Source organism: Argiope bruennichi, chromosome 9 (genome assembly GCF_947563725.1).
Source record: "Argiope bruennichi chromosome 9, qqArgBrue1.1, whole genome shotgun sequence".
NCBI classification, from domain to species: domain Eukaryota; kingdom Metazoa; phylum Arthropoda; class Arachnida; order Araneae; family Araneidae; genus Argiope; species Argiope bruennichi.
The window spans coordinates 82247942-82273852 of record NC_079159.1 but is presented as its reverse complement, the minus strand read 5'-3'; the positions used below and the strand labels follow the sequence as shown (position 1 = coordinate 82273852).

Below are 25911 nucleotides of genomic sequence, written 5' to 3'. Positions count from 1 at the left end.
AAAAGGGAAATGTTTGGAAAATTTTCCAGCAGTTTTCAGTGTTTACTGCTAATATTAAATCCGTTTCCTTAATGGAAAAACACTCATGTTTAAATCATAATGAAATTTTTCCAATACAAACAAAGAGATAATTCAAAGTTTCAGGAAATTTTTGAAATATTTTAAAGGTCGAGTAAGTTATCATTAACATTAAAGAAAGAGACCACAATCGTAAAATAATTTTTATTATGGTTTCCTTAGTCCATCGTAGAACATCAGTTCCCGTTGTCTTAGAATATTTCCTGCTGATCTGCCGAAAGACTGACCAAGCCCGCAATCTCTGTAACCTGAAAAGAGAGATAGAAAGAACTGAGAAAAAATTATGCTGAAAAATGAATTTCCATTATGGTACTACAAAATAGATTATTTTTTTTTCATCAAATTTTTACATTTTTGTTTTTAATATATATTATATTTTATATAATGTATATTTTTATATTAAGAAATCTTGAAATAATTTTTTTTTCTTACATTCATGAAGAGATTCTACCATTTGTAGGATATCATTATTTAGTTAAATTAAATTTTAAATGACAAATTTTTAAAGTATTTAAGTAGCATATGGTCACTGAGAACACACAGGTGAACAAAACTTTTTAATATATTAATACATGTCAGAAAGTCAGTGAAAATTAATTACAGAATTATATCTTTAAAGAAATGGAACAATTCAAGTTGAATAAAAGCATGCAAGAATGATTTTTTCACGGAAATAAAAATTACAAAAATTTAACTTTTACATTAAAATAATGATACTACTTGTCTCGAGGATTAATTTAATGAGTATCTGCTTAAGAATATAGATAAAATGAAACAGATAGGCTAACTTTAGACAGGATATACCATCGAATTTAAAAACTTAGAGAGAAATGTTGATATTCTCGAAACAAAATAAATCTGAAATGGAAATATAATATTGATTATGAATGATGATTGAGTAAAAGTAATGTTTGGCATGCAACTGTGCAGAATGTCAATTATTTGTAAAGAATACTTCTGAATAAACTTTGCTGTTTTCTCTGATGTGCATAGCTCCATTCATCTTCTAAATATGATTATTCTCTTCTTCAAGTTATGATTGCCTAAGTAGAAGCTCGGTTCCAAATCGAGGCTTTACAATACACTTCATATTTAGGATATACATTCACAAATTTTCTTTATCTTACTTTAGTAATCTCGGCTTAAGATTATTAATCAGAGTAATGTATCCAACTATTTATTTCCACTTTTGATTTTCTTATTTTTTTGCTTTTGTTGTACATAGTATTTATGAAAATACACGAACTAAACATCTAACTCTCTAACGTTATTTCCTTCGCCATTACTTTTAGAAAGACACAACAAGCATAATATGAACATTGCCATGTAGTATATGTAAAAGAGAGAGAGAGGGTAAATGCCAAGAAATACTGGAATTATGCATTTATAGAGGCAAATCGTTGAAGGAAAAAAAAAGATTTTTAACTCCATTAGAAGATTTTGATTCACATCAATCGAGTACATTTGACTGTATCAACATAGATATAGTTATCTTTGAACACAAGCAATAAGTAATATTTGATAATATACGAAAAACTCGAGGGCATGATCTGGGCGTCAAGGGTTCGAGTCCCGGTTCGGGCATGGTTGCTCTTCATCTGCGTTCTATCTGTGAGGTGTGAGGGGTTGTGCAAGCGAATGTGACGCACGAAGTAGCTAAGACGTACTCTTGGCCCAGTTGCCGCTACTGGAAAAACAAGAGACGTTCACTCATCTTAAATCGCGGACAGATAATTGTCAGTGGGCTTGTGAAGTGCCATAAGTCACAACAACAAAAATCGAGGGAAAGATCAACCTCACAATAATTTGTTTCAACAAGTGTAAGTGACAGATTTTTTTTATCAATCTGCACCATTACCTGGGATGTGTCCAGCATACCCAGGCACTGGATTGCAAGGCTGGAACTCCGGAGGGTGATATCCATCCATAACTGGCGGTTGAGGTGGGTAGAGCACGGGGCAGCGATACCAATCGTTGATTTTGGGTCGTTTCTCGGCCACTAACCGCTCCAATTTCGAGCTCGTCAAGTCGCAGAGGTCTTGGTGAGCACCTCGACTGTGAGTGACGCCCATATCGAAGCATTTACCAGTGTAATAACCCGTGTACCCTGAAAGAAAAAGTAAAACATTTCTATGAAAACTATCTATCATTAAACAAATGAAGAAAATGAATATATATATATATATATATATATATATATATATATATATATATATATATATAAACTAACAAAAAAGTTATAAAAAATTATAAAATATTTATTTATATAATCTTTTTTACTATAGGACATTTCAGCACGTTAGAATAGAGCTAACTTTATATATATATATATATTTTTGAAAATCTTGATTCTTCAAAAATAATAATACAACTGTAGCTGCCGTTGTACAATTATATGATACTGATGAGAAGTGCGCTGATAGAGCGCTTGGGTCATTATAAATACAATTACTTAAGTATCCTGGATGAACCATATTACAATTTTAAAAACATATAATGAAAGTAAATAAAATTTGATTTAAAGTAAAAACAAGTAATATATGATTTTTTAAAAGTCAATTCCTACTTAGTTCAACATTTTTTTATTTTTTTATTTTAGTTATTTTTTATTAAATAATTACAATTAATATAAATATGTATATACATATGACAGAATTACAATATTAAGTGGCAAAATAGAGCTTGGCGACATGGCGATGGATTTGGCGACTTTGGCAACCAAATAGAAATTACTGGACAAATTTAATTAATTAATCAATATTTAAAAAAAACGGTATTAATATCAAGTGTCATCCAATACAAGTTTTAAAAAATTGTATTTGAACTTGAGTGGATGAATAAAAAGTATTTTATTAACGATTGAAAATTTTAACAAGATATATATAGAGAGAAAGTGAGCTAATAGTAGGAATTGAAAAAACAAGCAATAAGTAAAATAATTGAAGATTAATCGAATATATGATTTACTTCCTTTCACCTTTCTCCTATACGAATTATAGAGAAAGTATTGCGTTCGTCAAAAAATTTGAACTCGCGATTTTAAGGATTTGTTTCAGACCTTCCGATTTCAAAAGATATATTTTTGGCATTATTGTACGTCATTTTGTCTGCTAGTGATAAAAATAACGCAAAAACGCTCTCATCCAGACTGATGATACTTTGTATATGGTTTGACATGGAATATCAGCCATCTAACTCTCCGACCCGCCACGAAAGCACACGGATTTAAACCAAAAAAACTGAATGACCGGACCGCCGCAACAGCAACATTGGCGGGAACTGTGGTTGAGTCCTTAGGGCCGTCACCGGCCACGGTACAATCCTCCGCGAAGGAAGTACGTCCCGTCATCGATGGGAGGAGTCAGATCCCCCACCTATTAGTGTACTCTCAGGGTGGCGAGATCCAACCACCATGCCGGCAGCATCTCATCCTCATTTCGAGGTGCCCCCCCCCGGGTTTTTTTTTACATGGAATATGTAAATTTCTATGAAATTTTGAGTGAAATGTATTCAGAGGAAGTCTATTTGCACTGCTGTTTTAAATAAACATTAACACGATAACTACAAAACGAACAGGGCTAGATAGAGCTAGAAAAAGTAGATACCTATTATATTTAAAACTAAATCTATCTGGGGTTGTCTTTCTGTCGGTCTGTACTTTCACAAGCATGTAAATGCTATAACTTAAAAACTTAAATATATGAAATTGGATATGTGATTTTGTATTTCTGCGTCGAATTTTATTGCCAAATAGTACTTCTGTGCCAAATTTTAGTTTCAAATGATTCGAAACAATGCCAATAAAACACAAATTCAATTTTTTGGGCCAGGATTTAAAGACCAGGGATTAACCAAGGATCACACGATAAATTCAGTAAAAATACCAGATTCGTGCCAAAGATCAATATTTCGTAACTATTGCGCGCCACTATCATTCACGGCCTGTCCAAGATTCACAGTTTTATGCGGGATGAGGTAGATAACCTATTTATTAGAGAGTATGTGAGAAAATTGTGGGGAAATAACGCCTGTTTGATAATTTAGTGTATAAATATATAGGTAGATCGGTTTAGTTCATTAATGTGATCTATTTCTTATGTAAAAGAATGACTTTATTTTATGGATTCTAAACATATATAGTTAAGAAAATAGGAATCAATAACAATTTGCACTTTTTAGAAACAATAAGCAATATTTCAAATTATTTGGATTTCAAAAATTCAAATAATTAATTCCGAAATTAATTATTACATTATTAGAAGCATCTTTTAAAATAAGTTACTTCATCATTACATAGCATTTTATTTATCAATTTTTTTGGTTTTGATTCAATTAGTATTGAATTTATGAAAAATTGTTTACAAAACTTTGTAGAGGATATACTAATAAATTAAGATATGTATTTAAATTATAAAATTAAAAGTTAAAAATAAAAAAAAAGTTTTTAAAAATGGAAGCTTTTATTTTTGAATTTAAATGAAGATTTTTTTGAAATCAAATTCAATACTACCAAACACGAATTATAAAAATGTGTGTGTGTGTGGGGGGGGATAAACACAATGAAATAAAAATTAATGAAGGAAATTCTAAAAATTTATTCTAAAATTGCAAACACAAGATAAAAACATACTTTCTACATTCTAGAATACTAATAAAAGAGTATTTTTTAAACACATTCCTTTTAAATTTAAAATTATTTTCAATATAGAATTATTTTCAATACGAGAACAATATCAATTCCAAAATAATATCAAATATTTATGAGAAAAGGGTAAAACGGAGTTAATCCGATATTCATTATAGCTTCAAAACTTATCATTTGGGAGATAAAACTAACTTGCTGAGGAGATGCGAGAATGAATTACATTTGAGAGCCAAGAAGGAGGGAAAAAAATACTATCCGAAAAAATCAGCGCCAGTGTTTATTTTAGTGCAGTGCTCTAATGCATTTTTTTTCTCATGACGTCATGCATCCAGAAAGCTCTACTTCAAAAGTACGCTTTTCACACACAAACTTGTCACTCTCCCAGGAACAACCATTCATTCCGTCAAGATTAGATAGAAACGTCTCCCATTCTACGATGTTTCACTTCGGATTGCTACGCCAAATGCAACTCCAAATGGCAAGAAGCCAAAAGCTCCTTAGATGTGGGAAGAACTCACGTGAAATGCTTCGGTTTAGTGTTTTAACTTTGTAAATACGTCAAAAGTGATAAAAAAATAAAATATTTCAATATTTGTATTATTTGCAATAATAACAGCAATAGACTAACCAAAAATTTATCGCATATTCTCTAATGAACTTGTCATATCAGATGGCATTGGCGCACAATAGTTAGGAAATACTAATCTTTGGCGCGAATTTAGCATTTTTACTGAATCTATCGTCATTCGCGAGTGTCTTGGCGATTAATCCATGGCATGTGGTTAATATATTAGAAAATCAAATTTGTGTTTTTTACAGGTTTTTCTGAACCGATTGAAACAAAAATTTGATGCAAAACTATACTTATAATCACAAAATTCCGTACCAAATTTGATATATTTAAGTCACTGCGTTTTGGAGTTATCAGGTTCTCATGTTTCTGAAAGTACAGATCGACAAATGGTCAATTCCTCGTTGGATTTGGCTTAAAATTTGAAAGATGTTAAATCTGTGTACCAAATTTTATCTATCCAGTTCTCTACGTTTTTAATTATTGCGTTTACATATATACGAGCAGCCGGACAGAAGGATTTCTCCTGATTTTACTCAAAATTTGATGGGAACTTGAAAATTTGAAGTGCAGACAGACAGAAGGACATTTTCTAAAAATGTGCTTTTCGAATCAGGGAGGTCTAAAGCGAGGAGATTTGTCAAAATCTCGAGTTCGAATTTATTGATGATTACTATACTTTCTCTATACTACCTGTACAAGACAATAAAAACCGGAACATTTTTCTTTAAAACAAAAGAAATAGAAAAGAAACTTTCTTACAGTTTTCACGAAAACATCCTAAGTATAATACGTTTTAACTTTTTAAAAGTCGCCTTCAGTTACCAACTGTTCATTTATTATCTATATATCTAAAATAATTGGCAAAACCAAAGATCTATTCCCCCATCCCCACACACATGACCGATTTTGACAGTTTTTAATTCATATGAAATTAATGCCAGTATTGGTCAATGATTTTTTTTTATCAAATCAATGATTGCTCCGTCACTAATGATCGTCTACTTCCAAGAGATATAGGCAGATGTATTATACAAGCATTATTTCATTGCTTATTTTCTATGAGGCGAAACCTTAATAGAGATTGCCAGTCTAAACTACTAAATACAATATCAAATGCACCACTTTTTGGCAATCTTTACTTTGTATGAAAATTCACGATTCCTAAATATGTCATGAAGAGTCGTCTGTCTTTCCACTTTAAAAATTTTAGATGATATTATTGAATATAATATATGTAATATTATAAAATGAATTATATATATATAATATTAAAGGATAGTAATACTGGGAAATAAAAATTAAAAGTTTCCAACCTCAACAACTTGGTCAATTTTGCCAATTTTCGACATAATTAATTTCGTCACTTTGCAAGTAAAGATAATGAATTAAAATGCTTTATTATTATTTTGCATATTTTATTATTATTTTATAGTCATAGTCTTTATTATTATTTTATAGTCATAAATTAAGATAGCACTTTTTTTGTTTTGATAAGACGTATTTCCTCAAAATTCATCGACATGACTATATTGTCATTAATGCATCATTATAGAAGATTATTAGTATTAATAAGAATAATTAAATCATGTCATTCAACATTGGTATGGTTATATCTTATCACAACAAAAGTATAGTTATAACATTAAAAGTAAAAAATTGTAAAAGTTGCACAGTAATAAAAGAACATTCTGATTGCTTAGTTATACGCTATCTTGATGATATCGTCAAGTGAGTAATGAGAATTGGAAAAATCTTTTCTGCTTTTGAAGTCTAAGTTTCGTTTTGAAATACTTTCCAAAATGGGAAGGAAAGAGATAGACAACAATTGAAGACGGATCGAGTAATCATGAGCATTCATACAAAATAGAAATTTTCCTAATTGGTACCATGGATGCGACTAAAGCTCTGCCAGTTTTTTCCTCCGTATAGAGTAAAAAGTGAAGTTGTGTGTTTTCCATTTCTCACAAAATGGAAAATAGTGGTAGTGGGGAAAAGAAAAGCTGGTATGCTGAGATAATACATCTAGGTTTCGTGAGAATTAAAACAAATGAAATAGAATTAAAGAACTCTGTTGTAAAATTTCCAAAAAGAGAATGTACAGTTAAATTTTATTTTTTCGATTTTTCTTGAAAATGGAGGCTGGTAAAAGGCACTTGACCCTTGACGACATATATAGAGGTTGAAAGTTTTAATATGGAACAAAAATTGGCGAAATCAGATCAATAGTTGAAGCAAGGAGACTGTTTTTTTTTTCTGCTTTTTCTTATTGTTTTAAATACATAAGTTTTCGTAAAGGGAGATTCGTAAAGAAAAATTATCGTTTTCCTCAAATATTCGCCTACAGATTTTGACAAGTCTTCGCGTCTTTGAGCTCTCCAAATCTGAAATAGTTCATTTTTGAAATAATTTCTATTTATAGGCCTGCCAAGAAATAAATTTGGAATGTGGTATACAAAAAAAAAAAAAAAGCAGTTTTTTAAAATAGAATTTTGAATGAAATTCATCTTAATGATTTTGTCTGCTTGTCCATCTGTAAGTACATGAACATGATAACTGAAAAATGCAACATCAGATAGATGGAATTTAATGTAATGTTTTAAAAATAAATGGTTCTCAAGGTATTGGCTAAATTTATCAACGTTGAGATTTCCATCAATTTTACAAATATTAGACAGACAGATTTGGAAACATTCGAAAACTGGAAGTCATATAATTAAGTTAATTATAATATTTCAAAAGATAATTTGGCTTACGGTTTATAATTAAACCTGTAAAATTTTCAACAAACTCTACAACATTCATTTCCCCCATAATTATAAAATTATGATATAATATATGATATGATAAAATATTTGACAGATAAGTTTGAAAGCATTCGAAAACTAGTAATAGTAATTTAAAAAATTAATTATAAAATTAAAAAAAAAATTATTAAATTAAAATAATTTTATTTCAACGGATCGAAGTTGACTCTATTTTTCCCAGCAAACTTCAAGTATTTAGGTACAATTTAAAAAGGTGAACTCGAAATAAATCAAATGGAGTACAATTCCTAATTATATAATAAATTAAAATCAATATTTTCCACTGGAAGGCTTCAAGGATTTTAAAAATATGTTTCTTTACTTTGATAACGTAGATACTGATAACCATTTGAAACATTTTATTTGATAAATCAATTCAAAAATAACAAAGTAATCGCTGTTTGTAGGTATCATAGAGTTTTATCTTAAGGGGTTCTCAAGTCTTGTGAGCCTTTCGAAGATTCCGATGTATTTAAGTAAGTTGCGATGTTATTGAAAATGAAATTGACTTGAACTTTAAACTTCTTTAAATGCTATCATTTCCAGTTAAATATGATCTTGTTATTAAAATATGCTTACGCATCGAAATTTCGAGTACCTTTAGATACAATTTTGTTTTGGACATATCTGAATCGATAAGATGAAGGAAAATTGTATTAAAATATTCGTCATTATTATTATATATATTTTGTATTTTTTATGTATATATATTTTTTTTAATTTCTTCTATATTAATAAAAAGGGTGTTTTATAACTTTTATAACTATAAAATAATGACTTATATAACTTTTATAACTTTTATTACTAATTGAGGGAAATATTCTCTCAATTACGATGCATTGGAGTCTAAAACTTTGCACTTTCTGTGGTCTTGATAACAATGCAATATTTTGGATTATAATGATCTATTATTCGATTCATTTTAATTAAATTTTTATTCTGTTCAAGAGGAGCTATCTGACTGTAATTTTTAGAGACTGAGTACAAGATCCAATAATTTATATATTTAAAACAAAAAGGAAAAAATTAAAGGAGAGTCACGCAGCCCCAATCCCTGGCCCGATTTCAACAATTTTTATTTCATATGAAAGCTCATGACCTTTATCAAAGTTATTAATGGTCTTCTATCCGCTTTCTCTCCATTTCTCAACTTTTATTTTTCGACGGAAAAATAAAAGTTTGACATAGCTCTCAGTTTCAATAATTGAACAAATTTCCCGATTTTTTTCATCAAATTGACGATTTTACCACTTTGAAGTATTATTAACCAATCGGAAATCTCTAGTATTATAGTACAGGTATAATTACTTTCTCGTATAAAAACTATTTAAAGAAAAAGTGCTATAATCACCAAAAAATCTGAACTCGAGTTTTTTACGAATTGCGTGTTTTATATCTCCCTAGTTTAAAAATATTTTTTTGGTATTATGTCTGTCTATGATAAAGAAAACTTAAAAACGTTTTGAGCTGGACGGATGAAATTTGGCATACGTATTAATAGCCTTCTTTCGACCATTAAAACATAAAATTTCTCTTGGCCATTTGAACCAAATTTTTTCATTTTTACCTGGCATGTATGTCTTTCTGGGATCCAAGTCGCTCATATCATAAACAGACTGTCCATAATTCATGGGATTCGTAAAGGTAGCGTACGATGGTATCTTTCGGTGCTCCGGACGTTCACAAAGCCTCGAAGGAAATGTTGTTGTTCTGGGCTGAAAAGGAAAAAAATTATCCACTGACGTGGTTCTCAATAGTTTTTAATCTTGTGTTTTTTCTATAACAGATAATTAGAAGTACGTTTTATAGCATTTCCGCGTAAAAGAATTCAGACGTACCGGATAGAAATTATAGTTGGATTTTACGTTCTTTTTCAGAAACATAGTCACAAATAAAATATTAGAATAAATATTGAGGAACATTTCAAAATACATCTTTCATGAGAACATCAAAAATATTCAAGCTAATAATATTTCGACCAGTATCGTTTATTCTATATGCCATAAAAGAATGTTAACCCTTTTCAAACTACTGAATTTTTTCTTTAAAATTTTGGGTAGTTTTAATCATAGCTCATGAAAAAATACTATGCTAAGAGTAGGCAAATTTCATTGAATGAAATTGGGAATTCAAAGCTGTGGTTTGGTAGTTGAATTGAACGATGAATGGCCGTGATGAATGGCAAAGTTCTAAACATAAATTAATTTATAGATTTTTTTAAGAACTTAACTATTATAACCAGAAAGAACTGGTGCTCTTCAGGTCCGACTGTTTGATCTATAAGTATGTACAAATACCAGTTACCAAACTTCGCTTTTATATATACTTTGGAAGATGACAAAGTGCACTTAGGGACGATTTTTGAAATTTTAATTAATGAAATATTAAGATAAATTTGGTACTCTTCCACTAAAATAAAAACTCCTAAATTATTATAACTCAAAGATCATTTTTACGTCATATTAAAATACAAAAAAAAAAAACCTATACCTTTAGAGATAACAGTTTTTTTCCTTCTATTTTTAATCAATTAAAAAAAAAACTAAATTTTCAGCCAAAGTGGAGCTCTAGACAAATAGAGATAGTGTCTGGTTAACAAATACTTATTTCAATTTGGTTTATCATAAATATTTTAAAAATTTCTGGTAAAATCAAGAGTGAAGGTAGATGAGCGGTTTGAAGACACGATGAATTTAACCAAAATTTTGAAAACAGAAAAATATTCTGATATTTTGTTATGTTTTTGCAAATCGATCTCATTTTGTGACTATTCTTATAATAGAATTTTCCTCATTTGGAAAATGGTAAGTAATTGAAGATATAATGGCCTCATTGTGATATTTAGGTATTAAACGTCCCTATTCAATTTTTCAAAATATGCCTTGTCGGTCCGGTTGTCTTACAGAAGAAGTTTTCGCTAAACGTGCCATTTTAAATCTGGATGCTTTGGCAGGACAATATACTTTTTTCAAAATTGGAAATACCATAAAATTGGAAGTAAAAAAATCGTTTTAAATAATGAATACACATGAAATTGATAAAATTGGCGCAATTTTATTACTCTCAAAGTATTCTAAAATATAATTTAAATGAATATTTTTCCGATGATTACGAACAACATTTACAAATATTTCTATTTTTACTATCTAATTCAATTGCAAAAAGAGAAATGGTAAACAAATGTTATCTATAAATAAAAGATTGAACAAATACTTTTTTTAAGCTTATGAATCAAGCACTATGAACCCTACAGTGTATCGTGTAGCCATTTGCCTAAACAGTTTAATTTCCATTTATAAGCTTCATATAACTGTTCCAAAAAGCAACAATGAGTGTTTGGAAATCTTTTCTTAAATGCTTTCTGATCAAGTGTAAAAAAGACCGATATATGGCAATAGCGGTATGAGGATTAGATTTAAACGGGTGACTTGTGAAAATACCAAGATGTGTCAATAATTCGACCATTAAAAATACAATTGAAATATACATTTTTTACTCTGTAAAAAATATATATTGGTAAAAAGGGATTTTTATTTTTGTTGAAGAATTGTTATAATTGGATTTCGGAAATTGGGATGTTGTGTAATTCATAAAGTAACACATTTTAATTTTTTTAAAAATTTCTGAAAGAAATTAATTAAATTTTTTAAAGAATAATTTTTCTAAATTATATGCAGCTATTCAATACAAATATATTTTTTCTTTTCTTTTTGTAAAAAATAAATAAATAAAAGTCATGTACTCTAGGGTTAAGAATATTTTAAGGGTATCACTTTCACATTCTTAATTATGCTGAACGAGGAATGGAAGCTGATTTAAAATTGATTTGCTCAACATATAAGAAATCATATTTTTTCCTTACCAAAATATCTTCTGGAGGTATGTACCTATTCGATTTTTGTCTATCATTTTCATCCATTTTTAGTCTTTCGAATTCGGAGATTCCTTTCTTACACTCTTCTTGATATCCTTCACCACAATGTGAATCTTTTCTAGGAACGTGACCTAATTTTATAGAAAAAAATATAACTCTTAAAATCGTCAGTAATTAATTAATTTATATTTTGGCATTATGAACTAAAAATTATTTTTTCTTCACTAACATACAATCGGCCTTGTCTGCCAGATTGTTGCAAATATTGGCTTTCTTGGTCGATAGTTAATATTATTATGGAAATCTTTCGGTGGGTGTACGGTGAAAGATATTCAGTATATTAGATAATGGAAAACGATGCTTTACTCCATAAAAAAATAGATAGCACAATTTTAAAAACAGAGTAGAAGTACATTCAAAGAATAATAATAGTAAAAATGAGCAATCTTGAGGAAATAGGAAATTGGTATTTGAATAACAGCACAGTAGAGCTCAGCGTACCAACTCATGAAGCCGATCAACTCTCCAAAGAGAGAACTCACTTGATTGACTTGATTCAGTTTCCCGCGTTTATATACGTTTTCCAACAGAGTATGGAATTTTCTAGAAGAATTTCTGAATCTTCGTCCCTAATAATTATCGCTATCACTTATCACTTCGTTCCTAATAGTGATATATCTTGTATTTTTCAGAAACTTTATTTGTATGGCTAAATTCGCCATGAACTTGCCGAAGTCGGGAATTATAGATATGACATCCACCCTTCAATCCTTCTTTTCAGTTATGATAATAATATTGTAGGAAAGCAATATGAGAGATTCACAGTGATATGGAATGCATATATTTAATTTATAAATTCTCATAGTTAGAGTTAAAAAGAGTGACTATCAAGAATTTAATATAATAAATCTATGACAAATTACTGCGTATGCAAATAAAAAAGTATGCAACAGCGAAATGAAAACGAAGGCGGAAATACTATTTCAGAATTAATGTATAAATAAAGAAATTTTCTTAACTTAAATTTTAACATTGTCAAATGAACTCGATTGAGTTATTTGAGTGAAAATAAAACTAGTGTGAATTTCTTTGTAAAAATAAAAACTTCATCCAGGGGATAAAAGTCTTTGTCGTTATAGCCCACACTGTTTACATAGAAGTTCAACTATAAAAATTGTTGCAGATTAAATATCAAATTAAATTAAAAATTATGAAAAAATTGTACTGAAATGAAACTGGCATTATTAAAAAGGTAATTTTTTGAGTTTTAAGTTAGTATAAAAGTCCTTTTCGTGTAAAAATATATTTCAAAGATTTAGCGGAAAATATTAAAAATGTGTTTAATTTTTAATTAATTTTTGAGCTTTGAAAAGTTTATGTGTTCCAAATTTCATCAGGATCATCAGACCAAAATAGTAAATTTGTATAAAAGTTAATATACAAACCAGTATTATATTATACATTTATTTCATGCAAGCGTTCAACTTTCGAAACACTGAAACTAATTTTTGAAGTTCCTTATTTTTTTCTGCATAAAATCGGAGACTAATTTTAATCGTTATTTATATGCAATGACTACAGATTAATGCAAATACTTTTAGAAAGAAGTCCAATGCTTTATATGTAATGCTATAAAGGCAGCCAAATGATATAAACAACTTAAGAAAGATTTCATTTCAAAGCAAAAATTTACCTATAAAAAACAACGTATTCCAACCTTTCATTTTATTAAAATCTTTCATAAAAATACTAAAATTAAAACTATTAAAAATTAATTAAAACTAATAAAAATGAAAAATAATTCAATAAAAGCTTTTATAAAGGTATAAAATAGTTTTTTTAAATACAAAATATGGTTAAAATAAAACTGTTAATACTTGAGATACTGATAGAAATGCTCTCTGTAAATAGAAAATTTAGAAAGATTTATAAAATATTTTAAATTAAAAAGAATATTTGAGTATTTTTTATAATATTTAATGTGATTTCATATCCTTGTAATATCGTTTTTAATGCCAAACGATTCACTTCAACAATTTTGTTTTAATTTTCAGATTTTTGAAAAAAAAAATCAATTTTATTTTGCAGTCTTAATATTTTATAATTCATTATTAAAATATTATGGAAACGTGCATTAATTTAATTCTCAGATTTACAACCAGATAAATTCTGCTATAAAGTTAATTAAAAATTAATCGATTAATTTTAACTAAGTTTGAACATATTAAATTCAAAAACGTATTCAAAATTATAGAACTTTTTAGAATCAGTTAATTATTTGAAAACGGTGAAAATCGTTTGCTTAATTCCATCTTTACAATTATGAAAGAAATTAAACAAAGGCAAATAAAAAAAGAGAATATACATAAAGGTTTGTTTTTTTAAAAAATAGGCAATCAAAATTTAGATTAAAAAAGTATCACCTTAAGAGTAAAATTACATATGTTTACATAAATGAATGAACACACTTAGAAAAATAAAAGTATTCAACTGTCTGAAAATAAAGTAAAACAAAAATATAATCCCATTTTAAGGCAATAATAATAATAATAAAACAGTACCTCAAGTTAAACTAATTTACTTCATGATAAATAAAATTTAATATGTAAAAGGACATTAAATCTTGAATAAATTACGTGAAAACGAATTGAAATGCAAGCTTTAGGGGGAAAACATTTACGGTTTCAATATTAATGCGTTTTCTCGTTTGCAGAATTTTGAAACCAGACCTACAAGACGATAATTTTTCGGCTGACGTTTCATGGACTTGTACAGACTGGGAGGAATAGCAATTAGTTAAAAACTGGGCGGTTTAGCATTAGAGAATGAAGAATGATTCCGGACGGAAATGAGAAATTTCAACAAATGATCTTGACAAGATGAAGGAAAATCGATGCCTCACGGATCAATATAGCGTGCTCTATCTAATAAACAGGAACCAAGTTGCAGTCGAAGAATATAAGAAAAACTTCAGAATAATTCTAATTCGGCTCTAGAGAGTAAGTATGTTGAAGATTTTCTTTTATAACACATGGATTCATTTAGTTCTTTTTCAGCAAATTATTAACTTAATTAACAATTTACTTCAGATTATTTTTTACCCTCTGGTATAAGAAAGGAACAAAGATAACGTACAAGAAATAGTACGATCTTCTGGAAAAAATTACAGAAACTGATCAATTTTGGATCTAATTGATGAAAAGGGAGAGGTCCAAAATGCTTATTCACTTTTCTTCAAAATGTGCAGAAACATAAACAAACGCGCCGTACTGGGTCATCATTACACATGAATATCGTGAGAGGGAGAGAAAGGAAATACCCAAAAATCGAATTTGTGTTTTAGGCCTATTTTTCTAAATCATTTGAAACAAAAATTTGACACAAAACTGCACTTGTAGTCACAAATTCTCATATCATATTTGATATATTTAAATCACCGCTTTTCTAAACTATCTTGTTTACTTATTTCTGGGCGTATAGACAAAAAGACAGTCAAACCGCAGTTGGATTAAACTCAAAATTTGATAGTTCTGCACTATAGATGTTAAATCTGTGCACCGAATCTTATCTATCAAGCCTTTTCTGTTTTGGTATTTCGATTGTAAATTAATATTGTTTATCGTATTAATTTACAATCGAATAGCAGAACAGAAAGACTTCCTCTCAATGGATTTCGTTCAAAATTTGATAGAAATCTACAAATTTGGTATAAAGACCGTTTATCAAATTTTAACAGTCTAGTTCAAATCATTTTTGAGTTATCTTTGTCACAGACAGACAGACATTTTCCAAAGATGTGTTTTTCCAACTCAGGAAGGTCTGAAACGTGAAGATTCGTCAAAATCTCGAGTTCGAATTTTTTGACTGTTACTGTACTTTATACTACGTACAAGAAAATGTACAAAAAGTGGTAGATTATTTAAACATTCAATGAAATCCGCAGAGAATACTCTCTCTGCTTTATCTATTTTAGTAACTTCGTAAAAAGGCACATGTTTTTTTTAATTACTCAAACATCCATATTGTACATAATATCATTTAAGCAGACAATCGTTGTTTAGAAACACTAGAACTACTAAGCAAATGTAACAAAACGTATGGGTATTTGGCCAATAATACTTGAAAACTGTGACTATTGTTTTAATCTATCTATATCTATACTTATAATAAAGCTCAATGTGTGTGTGTGTGTGTGTGTTGGCGCTCTACAGGCCAGACCGTTTGACATACAGCTACCAAATTTGGTACATGTATACCTTGGAGGTTGGGAATGTGCACCTGGGGTTTCTTTTTTCGAATTTTTAATTAGAATTTTAATTATTAATTAAAAACTAACTTTCCCGCCAAAAAAATCTTCCATTTTCCCCACCGCCAACTTTTCCGCCAAAAAAATCTTCCATTTTCGCCACCGCAAAAATAAGTAAGGCTTTCGTTGTTTTTTTCTCCCAACAGTAATGAGGCTAGGGTTAGTATTTTTCGGCGGATTATTTCAAACGATTCTGTTTATTTTCTTAATGTTTGATGCATTTAAAATTAAACATTGTTAACGAATCAATCTTTCAGATTCATTCTGAAGTACTTTTGAATTAAAATAAAACAGAATAAAGGAAATTAAACATTTCTAATCCGCATAGCGTTACCCCAACTGGCGTAGAAAAAACCACGTATTTGCGTTACGTAACCGGCGAAGAAAATTCACGCATGCGCATTCTGTTCTGATTGTTGCCATGACAACATGTATATGCTTATAGTTTTAAGTACAACGTTTTTTAAGTAGTTTTTTTAAAACCTGTTTTCAACCGTTTATTTTAAACGATTCGTTTTATTTTCTTAGTGTTTGATGCATTTAAATTTAAACATTGTTAATGAATCGATCTGCTCATAATGAATCTAAGAATTTTGTTGACCAACTCTTGAGATATTACATAAATTAAAAAAGATATTCTTTAGTGCCCATAAAGTTTAAACGCTGAGTGACTCTATTTTCAGTAATCAGATTATAAAAAAATGCTTTGTTTCAGTAAAAAATATTATTATATTAATTGAAGATAAATTCTTTCCACTTTAATTTAAAGCATAAATTCTACGGGTGCTAACAGAAAATGAGAGAGATACATATTACGTTATGACTGAAGGCCTTTATAATATTATGAATGAATTATATGATAATCAAAATTTGACGTTTTAAAATATTTTGATGAAGAAGCTATTAAAGTAGAAATTGCATAAAATATTTAATTACTAAAATTTTAACGAACATTAAGATTGGCGAACCGGCTGGTCGCCAAAGGCGGCTAGTACTTATAATAAAGCTCAATGTGTGTGTGTGTGTTGGCGCTCTACAGGCCAGGTTATTTGACATACAGCTATCAAATTTGGTACATGTATACCTTAGATGTCGGGAATGTGCACCTGGGGTCCCTTTTTTTGAAATTTTAATTAGAATTTTAATTATTAATTAAAAACTAACTTTCCCGCCAAAAAAATCTTCCATTTTCCCCACCGCCAACTTTTCCGCCAAAAAAATCTTCCATTTTCGCCACCGCAAAAATAAGTAAGGCTTTCGTTGTTTTTTTCTCCCAACAGTAATGAGGCTAGGGTTAGTATTTTTCGGCGGATTATTTCAAACGATTCTGTTTATTTTCTTAATGTTTGATGCATTTAAAATTAAACATTGTTAATGAATCGATCCTTCAGATTCATTCTGAAGTACTTTTGAATTAAAATAAAACAGAATAAAGGAAATTAAAAATTTCTAATCCGCATAGCGTTACCCCAACTGGCGTAGAAAAAAAATCACGTATTTGCGTTACGTAACTGGCGTTGAAAATTCACGCATGCGCTTTATGTTCTGAATTCCGCATTGTGTTGACGAATTTGGAATCAACGGATTTGGACTGGATTTAAATTCTTTTTAGGTTCGTTGCATGCTTTTGTAATTAAAATGTATTTATGTTAGTTATATATTTTTTGTATATGCTTATAGTTTTAAGTCATCGTTTTTTAAGTAGTTTTTTTAAAACCTGTTTTAAACCGTCTATTTTAAACGATTCGTTTCATTTTCTTAGTGTTTAATGCATTTAAAAGTAAACATTGTTAATTAATCGATCTGCTCATGATGAATCTAAGAAAATTTTGTTGACAAATTCTTGAGATAATACGTAAATTGAAAAAGATATTCTTTAGTGCCTATAAAGTTTAAACGCTGAGTGACTCTATTTTCATTAATCAGATTATAAAAAAATTCTTTGTTTCAGTAAAAAATATTATTATATTAATTGCAGATTAATTCTTTCCACTTTAATTTAAAGCATAAATTCTACGGGTGCTAACAGAAAATGAGAGAGATACATATTATGTTATGACTGAAGGCCTTTATAATATTATGAGTGAATTATATGACTATCAAAATTTGAAGTTTTAAAATATTTTGATAAAGAAGCTATTAAAGTAGGAATTGCATGAAATATTTAAATATAAAAATTTTAACGAACATTAAGATTGGCGAACCGGCTGGTCGACAAATTCTTGAGATATTACATAAATTAAGATATTTTTTAGTTCCCATAAGGTTTAAATGCTCAGTGACTCTGTTTTCGTTAATCATGTTATTAAAAAAATTAACATTTATTGACGAACACGAACACACTGATATTCACCGTTACTCTGATTAGATGTTATAAAATCTGAATAGATAAACATAAACGAGTAAACAGCTGTGCGCCGGTTTCTATGGCAATACAGCTGGGAAAGGAAAAGAAGTTTCTAACACAGAACATCTGCTTTACACAATTTTATCGAATAACTTTTCCCCTTTTTCGTTTCATTTTTTTTAAAAATTACTTATAAGAACACCTGCTTTACCCAATTTTTTAGAATAGTTTTTTCCCCCCTCTTCGCTTGCTTTAAAAAAACATCTATACTTATATATAAAGTTCAATGTGTGTGTGTGTGTGTGTGTGTTGGCGCTCCACAGAAAAGACCATTTGACCTACAGCTACCAAATTTGGTACATGTATCTTAAAGGTCGGGAATGTGCACCTGGGGTCCCTTTTTTTGAATTTTTAATTAGAATTTTAATTATTAATTAAAAGCTAACTTTCTCGACAAAAAATTATTCATTTTCCCTACCACTAAATGAGTAACAGTTCAGTTTTTTTTTCCCAACAGTAATGAGGCTTGGCTTAAGATTTTTCGGCTGATTATTTCAAAGGATTCTGTTTATTTTCGTAATGTTTGATGCATTTAAAATTAAACATTGTTAATTAATCGATCTTTCAGATTAATTCTGAAATACTTTTGAATTAAAATAAAACAGAATAAAGGAAATAAAAATTTCTAATCTGCATTGTGTTACCCCAACTGGCTTAGAAAAACTCACGCATTTGCGTTACCGTAACTAGCGTTGTAAATTCACGCATGCGCATTGTGTTCTGATTGTGGACATGACAACCAATATCAACGGACGATTTAAATTATTTTTAGATTAGTTGCATGCTTTTGTAATTAAAGTGTATTTATGTTAGTTATATATTTTTTGTGTATGCTTATATTTTTAAGACCATCGTCTTTTAAGTAGTTTTTTTTAACCTGTTTTCAACCGATTATTTTAAACGATTCGTTTTTTTTTTTTTTTTTTTTTTTTTTAGTGTTTGATGCATTTAATATTAAACATTGTTAATGAATCAATCTGGTCATGATGAATCTGAGAAAATTTTGTTGACAAATTTTTGAAATATTACATAAATTAAGAAAGATATTCTTTAGTGCCCATAAAATTTAAACACTCAGTGACTGTTTTCAATAATCATATTACAAAAAAAATATTTTGTTTCAGTAAAAAATATTATTATATTAATTGCAGATTAATCCTTTCCACCTTAATTTAAAGTATGAATTCTATGGGAGCCAACAGAAAATGAGAGAGATACATATTATGTTATGACTGAAGGCGTTTATAATATTATAAGTGAATTATATGTCTATCAAAATTTGAAGTTTTAAAATATTTTGATGAAGAAGCTATTAAAGTAGGAACTGCATAAGATATTTAATTATGAAAATTTTAACGATCATTGATTGGCGAACCGGTTGGTCGCCAAAGGCGGCTAGTATCTTATAAAACTTATAATTTGTTTTTTAAATTGATTATTGGGCAACTAAAATAATGTGATTTGTTAAGTGACTCATTTATGGAACCTTTAAATCAACGGCCGTAAGCTACTTGGTTGAAAATCTGGGTTCGAAAAAAATTATTCTTAGTGTTCTGAAACGTTATAGTTTGCAAACATTTAGAATTGATTTGTCTAACTTTATAGTTTTTTTTTTGTCTAACTTTATAGTTTTTTTTTTGTCTAACTTTATAGTTTTTATAATATATAGTTATTTTTTTAAAAAATTATTCATCATTATTACATTGATATTGTAAATACACACACTCACGAAAAGAAAAAGTGCAGGTATATAAAAGTTTTTGAAATCGAAGAACGAAAATTTTAAAGTAGGATTACTTTTCGGCAAATTCTGATTGATAGAAAAGTACTTATAGATATTTCTCGACAATTTGCTTTCTTCACCAAAATCGAATTATTCAATAAATAATGCAGATATCGATATAACTTTTTATAAGCATTTCCTTCTATGTAATATGTATTTAAGTGGAACTCCAAAACTTTTGTTCTAATTAAAAAAGAAAAGAAAAACAATTTTGAAACGTGCACTCTATTTTGAAACGAAATCCTCTCCTAATTAAGTTGTCATAATGCAGGCAACTAATTTTGTAATCTTTTTAATATCTAAGTTTGTAATCTAAACTCTTCCTCTTGGATGAATAGTTTTATTTGAACGGAAAAAACCGATGTTCCTCTTCCCTTCTTAACCAGAAACACAAAGGAGTACAAACTTACGAGATTTGTTTAGATACCCAACTCAAATAATTAAATCAATAAAATTGTTGCTATACATTTCCTCCCCACATTTTCATACTTTTTATGACAATTCGACTTGGTTACTATAGTATTACCAAAGTTATCCTCATGAAATGCATGACCCCATGTCTCAAAACAGGTCAAGACATACTTGGAAATGTTAAAATGGGAAGTCTTGTACCACCCGCCGTGCTCTTCAGATATTGCTCCTTTCGACTACCATTCATTTCGATTGATGGTACATGGCCTGTACATCAGTACTCATGGTCATCCTCAGTCAGATGGTACATTAGTATTTCCGCTGTTATGAAAAAATCCAAAAATAAATCGTTTTGTGGATAACCCCAAAGGATGAATCGTTTCTGTTGTTGTGTTGTGACTTATGGCACTTTACAAGCCCGCTGATAGTTTTCTATCAGCGATTTAAGTCGAGTGAGCGTCTCTCGTTTTTTCAGTAGCGCCAACTAGGGCTAAGAGTATGACTTAGCTACTTCATGCGTCACATTCGCTTGCACGACCCCCTTTTACAGGGGGGGGGGGCACATTCACACACCTCACAATAGAACATAGAAGAACAACTATACCCGAACCGGAACGCCCAAATCACAGGGAAATTGCGTTACCCCTATGCCAGGACGTCGGCTGAATCGTTTCTACGAAATGGTATCTGATAATTGCCAAAAAAGATGGAGGAAAATAGTAGTTAGCGACAGACAATACATTAAATCATAAATCACTTTTTTTTAAAAAAAAAAAAGTATCAAGTTTTAGAAAGAAAAAAAAAAAAAAAAAAGAAGTAAAATTGTACACTTAATATTTTTTTTTGGAAGGGATGGGTTCGACTCTGTTTTCATAATCTTATTTGATGTTACTTTAGGTCATGATTTTTCTGACAAAATATGAAGTCGCGCGCAATATAGTACGGGTTCAGATAGTCGTAGTCATAAAAGTCTACTTATACATGTTTTTTTTTTTTTTACAATTTTCGTATTGTAGTCAACCACTTTCCAGCTCACATTTAACCGAAACTCATATAAAAAAATATGCAGTAGACTCTCGGTACTAGGCTTGAATTTGAGATATAAATAGATTAAATCACAATTGCTCTAAGCACTTCAATTTACATGTTTTTGTCTATTAGAAGTATTTATCTCCTGCGTAAGGGCATTTAGAGTTTGACAATTTGATAGTTTCCCGAATAAGTATGTAGGTGCTCTTGTCCTGAAGACACGGTTATGATGTTGTGGCGGATTAACAGATCCTTCCCTCAATGACTTGTCTCTCTGTGAGGGATCCGAGCATGGGATATTCGTATTGGAAGTTAATTTTTATATTTCTTAGCATCTGAAATATTGTCTACGGCAGTTTGGCCATTTCGACATGACGGGAGGTAGGAGTGCCTATGTTTATTACATGATCTTAGAATCTGCATTGAAAAACAAGTATCTGGGATAAGATCACAATTACACTAGGATATCGATGGAACTGGACAAATTTGGTAAGAGCAGAAATTAGACATATTCTTTCAATCATTCACATCTAATATTACTGATTGTGTGCCTGTATACTGAGTTCATACCTGCTGTATACAACATGAACACAGACATTGTCCACTTTACTTTATCCTTTCCTTACATAAAAGAAAGTGATAAGTCTAAGTGGCAATTTATCTATACTCATTCAATTACTTGAAAGCAAATGAAATAATCTTATCATTTCTTTCACATGATTAAGCTAATGGTATTGGGAAGAGAAATCTTGAAAAATAGATTAGCCTTTATCCTTTTAATCATAATTCAACTATACATAGTAAAAAATTAACTTACTTCCGATTTGGAAATTATAAAGCATTCGATATAATGACTTATCAGTATGCACATTTTGCCGAAAGTCAAAATATGCGAATGATTAATCTTCTTTGAATTGGCAACATTACTCATTTGCCCCCAAATAAACTGATAGCAAAAGGTCTGTGCACATAAATATTTATATGGTTGAATTCGCACCATCTTAAAAGTATTCGAAAGAATTCATTCTCACAAGTTTGTGATGACAATAATACAATAGTTCATCGAACGATAATCCACCAACAAAAACCATTATAGTAAATACAGACACACATCAATACAAACAAGGCATTTTTACAGAGCTATCAAATATGCAAATGGATTAATTTGACACTATACATCTCTGCGTTATTTTATTACATCATTCTACGAAAATGAAGCAAAACAAAGTCTAAAGGTGTTCGTTTCTACATAAGGAGCCCAAGGCCAAAATTTGTTTCATAGTGACAGATTTTCGCAGCTGACTGATGATCATCTACAGAGGATCAATGGAAGAATTTCAAAAGAAAAATGGTTTTAGAGCTAATGGCTTTCGAATGGTTGTGAAAAAACGAACAATATCGCTTGTATATATTTTTTTTCTTTTAATGGCCAGGTTTCTGGAGCAATCGAGTTGCGATTATTGAAACCTAACTTCGCTGCTTCGTAGCCTCGTTTTTCTTCTCCTTAATGTTAAAAAATAAATCAAGATGTGGTTAAACATAGCAGGAAAAGTTTATTCAGTAAGAGTTTCATCATGATTATTCATTACATTTTGTATAAAAATCTCTTGGAAAAGATACATATTTTCTGATAAAATGATTTTGATGAAACTATACAAGATAACTACAGATTTAAGACTTAAAATATATTAAATCAGTCACCTTTGGCGGTCAGCTGGTTTAGAAGGAATATTGATTATGCTCAATTTAAATTAAATCTTTTATGCATAGCTTGATGTTCATGAATTTCTCTTCTCAACAAAGAAGGAATTTGTCTAATCCGAATCACACAACATCATAGTGTAGTTACAAACTTAAGTGTAATCTATTTCAAACTGCACGCTGTCTTTTGTGGAATATAATTTTACATTTTGATTCGTCATTAATATCTTATCATGATCTGATAAAACAATGAAACGTTTAACGGTTTTAAAAGTTAATCAATTAAATATTCAAAAATCAGAGCAAGTGGTCTTTTTAAAACTTTCACCATACTGTTTAAAAAAATTTTCATGCCAGAAAATGCCTTAAATGGCACTGGAGTGCAATAGTTATGAAATAATAACTATTGACGTGGTATAGCATTTTTAATGAATCTATCGTATGATACTTGGCGAGTTATTTGGCGATTAATCCCTGACATGGGTTAAATAATATCCAAAAATCGATTTTATGATTTAGGCGTGTTTTTCTCAACCGATTGAAACAAAAATTTGCCACAAAACTGCCCTTGTAATCACAAATTCTCACATAAATTTGATACATGTAAGTCATTGCGTTTTTGAATGGTCATGTTTACTTATTTCTGAAAGTATAGACCGACAGACAGTCAACTCGTTGTTGGATTTGGCTCAAAATTTGACAGGTGTCTACTCAATACATGTGAAATGTGTGTGCCGATTCTTATTCATCTAGCTGTCTTTGTTTTGCAGTTTCATTGAAAAGCCGAACCTCTTCTGAACTGATTTTATTCAAAATCTGATAGATATCTGCACATTTCGTGTAAAGATCGTATATCAAATTTCAAACGTCTAGCTCAAATCGTCTTGGAGTTATGTTTGTCACAGACAGACGGACAATTTCCAAAAATGTTTCTTTTGAACTCGGGGGGGGGGGTTAAAATGTGTAGATTCGTCACTATATCGAGTTCGAATTACTATACTTTTTATATAGGAGAAAGTAAAAATGTTAAAATTGAAGGGGAAATATGTATTAAATTAATATCAACAAAAAAATTTAATTTTAAATGGTGTGAAAATCAAATTTGTGTTGTAATATTTTCGGTAGCCACGTTGGAAAAATATCCAAATTCTCTTTAATATTAAATTAATTAAAATTCTAGTTTACATTTTTTTAAAAAAAATATTCCGACACCAAATTTTGTAGTGACCCCAATATATATACAGAGATCAATCGCAGTCCATGACAATGATTTCAAATGAAATCAAAATCACTTATTTTGTAGCTTTTCTTTGCTACAAAATAAGCACTTAGAAGTTTTCCTCTAGAATCAAAGATGTCTACAAAAATCACTTCTATAGTTACTGGAAAATCCACACGTTTCAATTCAAACTACTTTCATGATATGCAAGCTGACAATCTCTTGGATAGAATGTCATAAACTTGTGCAATAATTGTCAAGTACCTGTGTATCCTGGTACCATATCGATTCTAAACTTAGGATCGGATGTGGAATGTTCATGCTGCCAGACGTGAAAGCTGTCGTCCCTTTTTGCGTTACGATTACAGTCACAACATAAAATCTGGCCAAATCTTTCTCCTGCGACAGGATGTCTCGCCATGATGTCATGTGTCATCCTTCCATATGTTTTGCCAAACTGATAAAGCTTATGGGGACCGAATCCTGGAAGGTACCCTGTATACCTGAGGACAAGAAGGGAAGTTCCTAGCTTTATTCTTGAGAATTTATAAAATATTATGAACTGAAATCATTAGGAGGTATAATAGTGATATTGATGACAAAGTTGGCGATCAATTCTGACAAATGATAGGTCATACATATTTTCTCCGATTAAAATATTTACACTAACGAAAATCATTTTATTATCTCTGCTAAAACAACTGCTCTTTTTCAGAGAAGCAGCATTTCAAATTTTATTTCATAACACAATATCTTCCCGTCCTGGACACAGTCAACTACTAAGGTCATTGTTCGAATTCTCATTTTTCTTGATGTCAAAAACATCGGTATCATAGACTTTATCTTGGTTTTTCGATTACCATTTTATTTGGCTCAAAAAGATGACGCGATAATAATAACAGAATATCAGTGTTAATACAATAAATTGCATATATATGAAATGGTGCTCTTGGAAAAAGAGAAGACACGTGGTTAACGGGAAATACCATTTTTAAAAATTCTCTTTCTTCAATACTATGGAAAGACTTCAATTTTTAAAATGCATATCAAAAGTTCATTGTTAGAATCTTGTCCAAAATT

General features: G+C 29.8%; 2 protein-coding genes across 2 annotated transcripts in view; one reads left to right on the top strand and one right to left on the bottom strand.

Moving 5' to 3' along the window:
- Nucleotides 1-1062, top strand: part of LOC129983826 (argininosuccinate synthase-like) — a 32187-nt gene extending 31125 nt beyond the window's left edge. The window contains exon 14 of the transcript XR_008785458.1: nt 241-1062. The gene's annotated coding sequence lies outside the window, so the exon portion shown is untranslated. The remainder of the gene's footprint in view (nt 1-240) is intronic.
- LOC129983827 (protein FAM166B-like) lies at nt 208-25318 on the bottom strand. Its single transcript, XM_056093481.1, has 5 exons — nt 25096-25318; nt 11964-12106; nt 9669-9816; nt 1937-2185; nt 208-326 (listed from the first exon to the last, which is right to left on the bottom strand). The coding sequence occupies exons 1-5, from the start codon at nt 25265-25267 to the stop codon at nt 226-228; spliced, it is 813 nt and encodes a 270-aa protein (XP_055949456.1). The 5' UTR covers nt 25268-25318; the 3' UTR covers nt 208-225.
- Nucleotides 25319-25911: the final 593 nt, after the last annotated feature.

What these genes read in the sequence shown, in the direction of transcription:
- LOC129983827 (XM_056093481.1), bottom strand. Translation starts at nt 25,267, where the DNA reads ATGACACATGACATCATGGCGAGACATCCTGTCGCAGGAGAAAGATTT. An exon ending in TATGGTACCAGGATACACAG is followed by an intron (nt 12,107 to 25,095) that starts GTACTTGACAAT and finishes CTATAAAATTAG; the next exon opens with GTCACGTTCCTAGAAAAGAT. An exon ending in TACCTCCAGAAGATATTTTG is followed by an intron (nt 9,817 to 11,963) that starts GTAAGGAAAAAA and finishes TTTCCTTTTCAG; the next exon opens with CCCAGAACAACAACATTTCC.